General features: G+C 40.6%; 1 protein-coding gene across 1 annotated transcript in view; it reads right to left on the reverse strand.

The window, feature by feature from the left end:
* NNMT (nicotinamide N-methyltransferase) overlaps positions 1–12,213 on the reverse strand; it is a 21,351-nt gene extending 9,138 nt beyond the window's left edge. The window contains exons 1-2 of the mRNA XM_007936522.2: positions 12,060–12,213; positions 10,906–11,113 (exon numbers count right to left, since the gene is read on the reverse strand). Of these exons, the coding sequence (XP_007934713.1) occupies positions 10,906–11,113; positions 12,060–12,213 (362 nt within the window). The remainder of the gene's footprint in view (positions 1–10,905; positions 11,114–12,059) is intronic.
* Between the last annotated feature and the right edge of the window lie 609 nt (positions 12,214–12,822).

Below are 12,822 nucleotides of genomic sequence, written 5' to 3' on the forward strand. Positions count from 1 at the left end.
AAGGCTTCTCTTTATATACAGGAAGCAGACCACATCCCAAAGGCAGCTACTCAGCTGCTTGTGGTAGATCCCACCATGGAGTTGATTGCCCGTCTCATCATGGGGAATAACTACCACCAGCTGCCAGCCACTCAACCAGGCCCAGCCAAGTTAACACACAAACATAACTACCACAGAGAGTCAGGAAATACTCATCTGAAAAAGAATCAGGTAAGTAGAGATATAGGGAATATATAAGAAGGAGTTAACTAGGCTGAAGCAAATGGGAAGAGAATGAGGATATTCCAGTAAAAAGAAATAGCACAGGCAAAGGGTATATGGTAAGAAGGAGGGAATATGGAGGAGAATGTCAATGTGGCTAGATCTCAGAAAACCAAGTAGAACATGATGGAAAGCAAGGCAAGTGGTGTTGGCAGGGGCCAGAATATGCCAAGCTTTGTGGTCCCTGTTAAGAATTTTTGTTTTATCCTAAAAGCAATGAGAAGCCTTTGGGGTGCTAAGCAAGACAGTGGTATGATCTGATTTACATTTTTTACAATGATCATTCACATTAAGTGGAGAAGAATCAAGTGGAGTGGAGACCAGTTAGGAAAGAGAGGATGTTAACTTGGACCAAGTTGAAGGTAAATATTGGAAGAACTATACTGATTTAGGAGGAATTCAAAATAAAATGGACAAAACTTCATGCTAGATTAGATATGGAACTTGACGGCAAGGGAGAGGACAAGATTGACATCTAGGTTTTTGGCTTGTTCAATTAATTAGATGATGATGTCATTCAAGGAGACGAGGAATATCAGAAATGGAACATAATTGGAGAAGATCACAGGTTCTATTTTGGGCACATTAAGTTTGAGGTCCTTTGAGATGTGAAAGTGAGAATGTTTATAATTTGAAAGAAATGCCTAGTTGAAAGCCTCTCAACCTACCCTGTTAACCTTCCCTGAGAGATACTGTATTGAGAACATCAGTTCAAGAGAGAATGCAGCCCTGGTGGCACAATGATTAAGCACTCAGCTGCTAACCACCCAGCAGCTCCACAGAGAAAAGACATGGCTAGTGATCTGCTCCTGTAAAGATTACAGCCTAGGAAACCCTATGGGACAGTTTTGCTCTGTCCAGTAGGGTCACTATGAGGAGGAATTGACTCAATGGCAAACAACAACAATAACATCCTCAAAAAAACCTTTTCACAGGCATCATTGAAACTGTGATCATTATCATCAAGATCCTGAGTTTGACAAAGAGCATTAGTGCTGTTTTATAAGCATGAAGAACCAGAAATGGTTTGGAATAGAGAAAATTAACTAGTTCATGAAAAAAAATTAGCACAACTGTGCTCTATTTTAAGGCACTCTGATGGCATAGTGGTTAAAGCAGTTGGCTGCTGACCAAAAGGTTGGAGGTTCTAACCCACCAGCCGCTCTTCAGGACAAAGATGAGGCAGTCTGCTTCTGTAAAGACTACAGCTTTGGAAAACCTGCAGAGAAGTTCTACTCTGTCCTCTAGAGTCACCATGAGTCAGAATTGACTTGACGGCAATGAGGTTGGTTTGGTGGCGCCTATTTTGGAACATGGAATGTACAAAATATGAATCTAGGAAAACTGGAAGTTGTCAAAAGTGAAATGGAACACATAAAGATCAATATCCTAGGCATTCTAACTCACTGCCGTTGAGTCAATTTCATCTCATAGTGACCCCTCCTTGGGTTTCCAGGGCTGTATCACTATGGAAGTAAATTAATTACTCAATCTTCCTTCTAAGGAGTGGCTGGTGGGTTTGAACCACCAGCCTTCTGGTTAGCAGTCAAATGCCTTAGGCACTACACAACCAGAGCTCCTATCCTAGGCATTAGTGGGCTGAAATGGACTGGTTTTGGCCATTTTGAATCAGACAACCATATGATCTACTATGCTTGGAATGACAAATTGAAGAGGAATGGTGTGGCATTCATCATCACCAAGAGTGCTTCAAGATCTTTCCTGAAGTACAGCACTGTCAGCGATAAGATAATTTCCATATGCCTACAAGGAAGACCAGTTAATACTACTATTATTCAAATTTACACACCAACTACCAAAGCCAAAACAGAGGAAATTGAAGATTTCTACCAATTTCTGCAGTCTGAAACTGACTGAACTTGCAATCAAGGTGTGTTGATTATCACTGGTGACTGGAATGTAAAAGTTGGAAACAAAGAAGAGTTGCCAGTAGTTGGAAAATATGGCTGTGGTGATAGAAATAATGCTGGAGAACACAGGATGGAATATTGCAAGACCAGTAACTTATTCATTGCAAATACCTTTTTTTTTAACAACATAAGAGACAACTGTATATGTGGACTTCACCAGACAGAATATACAGGAGTCAGATTGACTACATCTGTGGTAAGAGGCAATGGAGAAGTTCATTATCTTTGGCCAAAACAAAGTCATCAAGAAACAGACCGTCAACTGCTCATATGCACATTCAAGTTGAAGTTGAAGACATTAAAACAAGACCATGAGAGCCAAAATATGACCTTGATCATATCCCTCCTGAATTTAGAGACCATTTTAAAAATAGATTTGATGCACTGAACACCAATGACTGAAATCAGAGGAATTGTGGAGTGACATCAAGAATATCACCCAAGAAGAAAGCAAAAGGTCATTAAAAAGACAAGAAAGGAAGAAAAGACCAAAATAAGAGACTCTGAAACCTGCCCTTGAGTGGAGAGTAGCTAAAGCAAATGGAAGAAATGACCAGATAAAAAAGCTGAACAGAATATTTCAAAGAGCAGCTCAAGAAGAAAAAGCCAATTATTATAATGAAATGTGCAAAGACCTGGAGTTTGGAAACCAAAAAGGAAGAACATGCTTGGCGTTTCTCAAGCTAAAAGGACTGAGGAAAAAAATTAAGCCTTGAGTTGCATTATTGAAAGATTCTATGGGCAAAATATTGAATGATGCAGGAAGCATCAAAAGAAGATGGAAGGAACACACAGAGTTGCTGTACCAAAAAGAATTGGTCGATGTTCATCCATTTCAGGAGGTGACATATGACCCAAAACCAATGGTATTGAAGGAAGAAGTCAAAGCTGCACTGAAGGAATTGATGAAGAACAAGCCTCCAGGAATTGATCGAATACCCATTGAGATGTTTCAACAAATGGATGCTCCACTGGAGGCACTCATTCAGCTAAGGAAAGATACTTGGAAGACAGTTACCTGGCCAACTGACTGGAAGAGATCCATATTTATACCCATTCCAGAGAAAGGTGATCCCACAGAATGTGGAAATTATCAAACAATATCATTAATATCACATGCAAGGAAAATCTTACTGAAGAAAATTTAAAAATTGTTACAGTAGTATATTGACAGAGAGCTTCCAGAAATGCAAGCTGGATTCAGAAGAGGACGTGGAACAAGGGATATCGTTGTTGATGTCAGATGGATCTTAGCTGAAAGCAAAGAATACTAGAAAAATGTTTACTTATATTTTATTGACTATGCAAAAGTGTTCAATTGTGTGGATCATAACAAATTATGGATAACATTGAGAAGAATGGGAATTCCAGAACACTTGATTGTACTCATGAGGAACCTATACATAGATCAGGAAGCTGTAGTTCAAACAGAACAAGGGGATGCTGCATGGTTCAAAATCAGGATGGGAGTGTGTCAGGGTTATATCCTTTCACCATACTTATTCAATTTGTGTGCTGAGCAAATTATCCAAGAAACTGGATTATATGAAGAAGAACATGGCATCCGGACTAGAAGAAGAGTTATTAACAACGTGGGATACACAGATGACACGACTTTGCTTGCTGAAAGTGAGGATGACTTGGAGCACTTATTGATGAAGATTAAAGACTACATTCTGCAGTATGGATTACACCTCAATATAAAGAAAACAAAAATCCTCACAACTGGTCCAATAAACAGCTGCATGGTGAATGGAGAAAAGATGGAAATTGTCAAAAACTTCATATTACTTGGTACTACTATCAACACCAATGGAAGCAGCAGTCAAGACATCAGACAACGTACTGCATTGGACAAATCTGCTACAAATGACCTCTTTCAAGCAATGAAGAGCAAAGATGTCTCTTTGAAGACTAAGGTGCGCCTAACCCAAGCCAAGGTTTTCAAACACCTCTTATGCATGTGAGAGCTGGACAATGAATAAAGGAGACCGAAGAAGAGTTGATATTTTTGAGTTTTGGTGTTGGAGAAGAATGCTAAGAGTACCATGGACTGCTAAAAGGACTAACAAATCTGTCCTGAAAGAAGTGCAGCCAGAATGCTCCTTGGAAGTGATAATAGCCAGACTTCATCTCACCTACTTTGGTCATGTTGTCAGAAAGGACCATTCCCTGGAGAAGGATATTATGCTTGGTAAAGCGGAAGGTCAACAAAGAAGGGGAAGGCCCTCAATGAGATGGATAGGCACAGTGGTTTCAACAATGGGCTCAGGTATAGCAAAGATCGTGAGGCTAGTACAAGACTGGGCAGTGTTTCATTCTGCTGTGCATAAGGTTGCACCTCAGGGCTTCTTCAGGCCTGCAAGTACACCCACAGGGAAATGGACTCTCCTGGAGACTCGATGGCACCTAACAACAGCAACAACACTTGGGACAAGGTACATATGTCTTTTTGAATGAATATGAAAATCTTTGTATAGAGAACACTCCCACCTCTACAGGTACTCAGCTTTTTTCCTGTCAGGTACACTGAGGTAACTGGGGGAGCTGCTCTCTAGAGAGGGCAACCAAGAGGGGCTCTAGCCTCTTCTGTCCCCACCTGGCTACTCTGGGAGTGGAAGGGAACAGTATGGAGAGCACACTTGTAACCCACTCCCACGTACCCGGGTGCCTGGCAGACCTGTTTCTGCCCTTGCCACCAAAGACAAAACCAAATTCACTGCTGCTGAGTTGATCCGACTCATTACAACCTCTCCTTGTGTTTCTGAGGCAGTATCATTATGGAAGCAGATTGCTCAACCTTCTTTCTGAGGAGTGGCTGGTGGGTTTGAACTACCAGCCTTCTGGTTAGCAGTCAAATGCCTTAGGCACTACGCTACCAGAGCCACCAGGGCTTCTTAAACTGTAATGTGCATGCAACTCCCTGTGGATCTTGTTAAAATGCAGATTCTGATTCCATAGGCCTGGAGTAGAACCAGAGAGTCTGCATTTCTGACAAGTTCCCAGCTAATGCCAAGGCTACCAGCTGGACAATGTGCTCCAAGTTCCAGGAATCAAAGGTTAATTAATGCTGTTACTAGGATTTCTTAAGGTGAAAGCTCATTTTCCTCTGTTCATGGGACAAGCTTGAGTGTTTGACTTTCTGACTTGATAAATGAACAGTGTGAGGCAAGCAATTTGGTACCAGTGTCTTACAACTTTTTGGATAGTTGTGAAAATGAGTGGTATCTAAATGCATGAGTCAGACTCCAAAGGCAAAGGAACAGGAGACAGCTCAAATTGTCTTTGGCACGAGTCAGCACAAGAAATAGCTTTAGATAAAGAAGAAATAATCTTGGGGAAAATAGGTTGTGGGTTGATAGAGGTACTTGAAGGTGCAAGTTGAATGGGATCACTATCACTCTCAAAATAGTTGAAGCCACAGGATCTAGCATGAGGATAAGGGTGAGAATGCAGAATTTTACTGCCAAAAATATAGTTCCTCATTCTAACAGAGTGATGGGGAAGGGACAGTGTCTCAAGAACCAATTGTTCCAAGCTGATGATTCTGGTGTGCGATAAGTAATGCTTTTAGTATCCTGCTAAGTTTTAGGGTTCATTTTTGAATGAGATGGAAAGGGCTGTGATGGCTAGGGAAATTGAGAACAAAGTTCCAAAGCCTTCTCGACATGTGATTTGGACTTTGAAAAGATGTGTTGTCTGACAGGGACAGAGAACTTTGTTTTACAAACTTTCCCTGAAATTCTATAAATCTTGGGAAATTCCTTATTGATCTAATAATATTGGACAGTGTCCAAAACCTTATAGCTACAGTTTGTTTGTGTTTTCTCCCTAGTTTAATACTAATTTCAGTATGTGGAATGACATGGGCAATAGAAAAGAGAAGGTTGAAATCACTTTTATTTTGTAGAATTTACCTTCAGTTTGAATGCTATAACCAATTACTATCAAGTTGATTCCAATGCATGGCAACCTCCTATGTTGCAGAGAAGAACCATGGTCCACAGGGTTTTCAAAGGCTGTAAACCTTTGGAAGCAGGTTACCAGGCCTTTTTTCCAAGGCACCTCAGCGTGCATTCAAACCTCCAACCTTTCGGTTAGTAGTCAAGTACTTAGTTGTTTGTGCCACCCAAGGACTCCTTGAAGGCTATGTTTATGTGGGCCATTGAGTCAGTTACAACTCACAGCAATCCTGTACGACAGAGTAGAACTACCTCATAGGCTTTCCTAGGCTAAGCTTTACAGGAGCAGATCACCAGGTCTTTTCTCCCACAGAGCAGCTAGTGGGTTCCATTTGCCAACCTATGGGTTAGCAGCCAAGTGCTTACCCAGTGAGCCACAAGGGTTCCTTCTTGAAGGCTATATACAGAATAAAACTTTAAGGAAGAGATTTCCAGGTTAAAATGGCATATGAAAGCATCATTAATCAACTTTTAGTTAAATCCTAGGCAGGGGGGAAATGGAACAATATTAAGCAAATTTATGATGCTGTGCATTCCCATATATACATGAGCTTAGAAAATAGACCCGTTATGTATTCTTCTTCTTCTTTTTTAATTTTTCTTAAATAGGATGTGGAGCAATGCTTTTGTGTATTTTGTTGTGTATTTTGTTGTGCCAATTGAGTCTGGTGCCCCCAGTACTATGGTCCTGAGGTAGTAGATCTATTGGATCTCTCTCCCATAGTGTCGGGAAGTCTGTGAGGGATTACTCTGTGTCTGTCTTCTATTGTTTCTGTAAGGACTGCAGGTATTTTGTATCACTGGTATCTGTACAACATTAGCCTCAGCTCAATCTATCCTTGGTCTAGAGTATACCTCTGTTCATTGACCCCTGTCTGATCATCTCAGGTGTTTATGTGTTTTTCCATTATGTATTATACTTTTGAAAATTATTTGAAGACCTAGGCAGTTGACTAAGAGATAAATAAGAATTAAAAATTCACAACTAGCAAAATCATATAAAACGAGCATAATACATATCTAAATAATTATAAATAAGATTAGTAACAGAAAGCAAATGTCCAAACAAATGAGGTGATGGGAGTAGTCTGCATCTTATTTTAGGTGGTAGTTACATGGGTATAATAAACTTTCAAGATGGAACACTTAAGACCCATGTATTTTATTGTATATAAATTATACCTCAATAAAAAATTAAATTACAGAAAGGATTTTATACTTTGGCCTGGTAAAACAGATAAAAGACAAAAGTAAACTCAGTGGAACTTTCACAGCTCTGCATGATATCAAAAAGGTTAACTGGGAATAGAATATAAAACCTCTAGCTTATTCATACTGTTGTGAATAAACTAATGTTAATAACTCACATTTGGCAATCAACATTTACCAGCATATTACAGTGTATCAATAATGCATGAGAAAATGAAGATAAAGTTTGGAATACTTCTAATAACCGTGAGAAGAAAAATGCTGACAGAAGTCAGAAGACCACTAAACGGAAATGGTTTCCTTCACTCTTCTTTGCTCCAGATGAGGAAAGACCAATAGTTGCATCTTAGATGTCAGCTTACAAGCTTTTAAGACCCCAGTTGCTCCTCACCAAAGTAGGATGTAGAACATTGTCTTTGAGGACTATGTTATGCCAATTGACCTACATGCCTTGAGAATGTGGTCCTAAGTCCCAAGCCATAGGTAAACAATTCCCTCACGGAGTTTGGTTATGGCTAAGAAGTTTCAGAACTTTGCTCCTCTATGTTCTGAAATATCCTTGGGTATACCTATAGCACATACAAATATATAGTTAGACATTTTCTCTGCCAAACCTGTATATACTCGTGGGCATGCTCCTATTCAAAGACTCAAAAAAAAAAAAAAAAAATTAGTTGAAAGGACTAATGGGCCACATGAATCACAGCTTCCATTACCTTAAGATTAGAAGAACTAGTTGACGCCTGCCTACTACTACCAACTGCTCTGATCAGGATCACAGTAGAAGGTCCTGGACAGAGAAGGAGGAAAAAAAAGTAGAACAGAATTCAAAAATATAAAAATGACCAGACTTACTGCTCTGACAGAGACTGGTGGAGTCTGAGACTCTGGTCCTCAGCCACCCTTCAAGCCTGGAACTGAACCCACCTCCAAGGATCAATTTTCAGCCAAACAATAGAAAGGTCTATAAAGCAAATAGTAATACCAGGAAGATATGTACACCTCAGTACAATTAACCACATGAAACCAGAAGGGCAGCATTTGCCCAAAAACAAAGTTCAGAAGGCAGGAAAGAAGGCTAAATGGAAATGGGGAACTGAGGGAAGAAGTAGGAAGAGTGCTATTATATTGAGGAGATTGTAACCAATGTCACAAAACAAAATACATATAAATTGCTGAATGGAAAACTAATTTGCTCTGTAAACTTTCACCAAACTACAATCAGGGGGAAAAAAAAAAAAGGAAGGAAGAAAACAGAAAGGTTAATGAAATAGAAGCAGACTTTAGAGTTAGTTTCAGAAGGGACACTGACTCTCAGGGGTGAACAAAAGTTGGCAAATGGATGGGACTCAAATTTTAGTACAATTATAGAAACATGAACTGACCACCACCACTCCAGAAAAAGAGAGTGGAGGCAGTATATGACTATGAGACCAAAAGAACTAGATGGTGCCTGGCTACCACTGACAACCACTTAGAGGGGGATCTACGTAGGAGATTCTGGATAGAGAGAGAGAACAATGTGGAACAAAACTCAAAATCATAAAAAAAAGTGGGGGGACCAGGTTTGCTGGTCTGATAGAGCCTGGTGAAACCCCTGAGACTATGACCCCTAGCTGCCCTTCAGGTCCGGAATTGAACCCACTCTTGTGGCTTCCAGCCAAACAAAAGGTAGGCATATGAGTTGAACATTTACATTAGGTAGATACACTCCTTGACAAGATCAATCATGGGAGAATAGAAGGGTTGTATGTGCACAGGGAGACAGCTCAGGGGGCAGGAGTGCCTGGGAGGGAAGAACACAGGAAAGAGGCAACTATGGGAAGGAGATGGGGAAAGAGCTGTTGCATTGTGGGAAATTGCAGTCAATGTCATGAGACAAAGTGTATGTGAACTGCTGTGTGAAAAATGAATTTGCTCTTTCACCCAAATCACAATAAAAATTAAAAAAAAAAAAAAAAGAGAGAGAGAGTGGAAGCAGGCCAGTTAGAACATTCCTTAGGGATATTCAAGACCTCATGATTTTATAATGATTCGTGGGATTCAAGAATATTACCCAAACCTCCTTGTTGTTCAAATTCAGCGATGAGGAGTCATTCTTGACGTTTGCCTCTCTTCACTCCCCATAACCAATCATTATCGATTTTTATCTATTCTATCTCAAAAGTTCACCTTAAAACAATCTATTTCTCCCTGTCACTTCAACCAAGATGCCGCCATCTCTCACCAGGATTTAAACTCTCTTTTCTTCATATCTTGTTCCAAACTCCTCCAATCCATTCACCATACACCTTCCAGAATAATCCTTGTAAATGTAAATTGGATTTCAACACTGTCCTGATTACTCCTGAGATGACTTGAAGTTCACAGTCTTAAATTTGGCCTGTTGTCAGCTGTCCTACTTGATCTAGTACTTGCCTGCCTTTCCAGATGTGAACTCTAGGAGGCAAAGGACCACCTCTGTCTTATTCACTATCTATCCCAACAGCTACAAGGAGCCCTGATGGTGCAGTGTTTAAAGCACTCAGCTGCAAATCAAAAGATATAACCCACCAGCCATTCCAAGGAAGAAAGATGTAGCAGTCTGCTTCTGTAAAGATTCACAGCCTTAGAATCCCTATGGGGTGATTCTAATCTGTCCTAGAGGTCACTATGAGTCAGAATCAACTTGACAGTAGTGGGTTTGGTTTTAGGTTTTTTTCTTCTAGTAACAAGTAATGTGGCACATTGTAGGTGCTCAATATAGGTTTATTGAGTAAATCAAAGAACGAACTAATGTTAGTTTCTTTTACTATGAGCCAGAAAGTGCTAGTGTTTGCTCCCTGAGGGGAACTGTCTTGCCAGGAAATCAGAGCCTTTTCTAACACAAATCATGAGATATATTAATGAAAATACATAGCTTTTCCCATTGCTAATGGAAAGACAGAAAAGGAAACACAGAGAATGTTGTGCAATACACAGAGTGTGCAGTATGTAAACAAAAGGGGAGAAGAAATTATAGAAGAAAGTGGGTGGTAGTATGGGCAAAGAAGAGAGAGAGTTCATATGCAAATCAAGTCATAGTGGGAGGAAAGATAGAGAAAAGGTAAAACACATTTCTTTCTGTTCTTCTTTAGGGAGCTCTGGTGGCACAGTGCCGAAGGCATTTGACTGTTAACCAAAAGATTGGGAGTTGGCAGTTCAGACCCACCAGCTGGTCTGCTTCTGTAAAGAAACCCAGTGGTGGTCTGTAAGAATCAACTCGATGGAGGTGGGTTTGGGCTCTCTCTCTCTTTAACTCTCTCATTCTCCATTTAGATTTCTCTTTTATCTCTAGCTTTCTGAGAATGCACACACACACACGCACACGCACACACACACAAACTCACATAGGTCTATATTTCTTTGTCTCTTTCTAGCTCTCTCATTCTTCATTTGGATTTCTCTTTCATTTCGACCTCTCTGTTTCACTTGCTTTTTCTACTTGAACTTTAAGGATAATTCTTGATTCAGAAAAACAACTGTCCCTCAAAAAGCCAGGAAGCAGACCCCAGTTCTTCTACCTGTTTCCCTCGAGATCACACACATAGTTCACTATTGGAGACCAGTCAAAAGCCCCTGGCTCCTTCTTCAGCCACCTCTCCAGCTCCTGCAGGTTCTGGTCTGTGTAGTCACTGGCGACGATGTCCTTAAAGGATTCACAAGCAGAGAGGAGCTGATAGATGGTGGGGCCAGAGCCAATGTCGATCAGGAGGTTTCCCTTCACACCATCTGGTTCAGAAGAAAGAAGAGGAAGAGGAGTTAAGTGCCTTATGGAAGAGGATGGAGCTGACTTGACATGGTCTTCCCTGGGATTGTGCTGGAGATCCCAAAGGCAGACCACCTCTCTACTCACTCTTCTTCATCCAAAGCCTTTTTTAAAATATCTTTTCATTTTCCATTCCCTAATCTAGAGTAGCATAGTGCCTAAGGCACTTGACTGCTAACCAGAAGGCTGATGGTTCAAACCCACCAGCCACTCCTTGGAAGGAAGATGGGGCAATCTACTTCCATAGTGATACTGCCTCAACAACCCAAGGAGGGGTCGCTATGCGTCGGGTCTGAGTCCACGGCACATAACAACAACAACAACAATCTAGAGTGGAGGCATGTTGTTGGGATATTTTAATGCTCTAGGAGAAGCGGGAGAAAAAAAAATCTACATCTGGTATTCAAACTCTTGGCATAGAAAATCTGTTAAACAAAGAATATTAAAACTATTAAGCAACGTTTTTGGAGAAAGTTATTTTATTTTATTTTATTAATGAGTTTATCAAATGTCTTTCTCCAAAATGGACCCAGGTCTTTATGTACCGGGAGGTCTTTATCTCATGCATAGTCACAATATTCCTTTGAGTTAGAAACAGAGTAAGTATTAAGATCTCCATTTCATAAGTGGTCCACTGAGGTTGAATGACTTGTTCTAATCACCTAGAAAATCAATGTAGAATTAGGGCCAGAATTCAGGCCCTCTGTTTTCCCTTTGGCATGACCAAATGAGGCACTTTGTAACCTGCAAAATATCTACACCAATGTTAGTTTTTATTCTCATTAAATAAATGGAGGATGCCAAAGTGACTGTCAAATAATGACAGGACATAAAACCATCATCCCCTGAGACTCTGTCTATAGGACTCACATCTTGTGGGGGAGACACACAGACAACAGACAGACTTACCCAGGCAGAATATCTTGAAAAGATTTTCCAGGAGATGCCTAACAATCTGGTTTTCTGCAGAGTGTATGGACCCAAAGTTGTAATATTTTTCTAGGTAATCCCGAGGGTTAAAATGGCTCAGATAGGCATCCTTGGTGGTGAAGCCAGATTCCATTGTCTCTCACACTTGTGTCTTATGTCCACTGCCCTCCTGCCCTTTCCCTCAGAAGCCAGGGAGTCACCCTGCAGAAGCACTCCCCCTGAGTCTCTGGCCATCAGTTTTGGCACGGTTCCGACCTCCTCCTTAGAGACAGATGTTTGGTTAAACACTAACTGAGGGAAATCTACCAAAAGATGTTCTGGCTGTTTTAGGTTATGAAATTCCCAAGTTATGAAATTTCTAGAAAAGGGAGCTGAGGAAGAGGGGGGAGTGGCAGGGGGAGGGTTATGAGCTGTATGCAATGCTTGGTCAAGGGGTCAAGGTCAGCCACAAAGTATTGCTGACAAGAGAAATCACTTGGGCAGTTTAAACCATAGAAGAACCACTTGGTTCAGAGAGATGGGTCATCTCCCAAGAGTGCCATCATTCTCCTTCTTGCAATGCTTCTTCCAGGAAATGCATGAAGTCACAAGGAATGGTTTGAATTAAAAAAATCTAAAGAAAGAGAAGAAAAGAGCAGACAGATGAGGATAAGCAGTGTTTTAGGCCTGAGGAATGTTGGCTGAAAAAGGAATCATATGAGATCTTGAAAGAGACAGAGTGAGGAGAAATTTGAAAAACCTG

The sequence above is a fragment of the Orycteropus afer genome, unplaced genomic scaffold, assembly GCF_000298275.1.
Source record: "Orycteropus afer afer isolate SDZICR_OR568_19922 unplaced genomic scaffold, OryAfe1.0 scaffold00036, whole genome shotgun sequence".
Lineage (NCBI taxonomy): Eukaryota > Metazoa > Chordata > Mammalia > Tubulidentata > Orycteropodidae > Orycteropus > Orycteropus afer.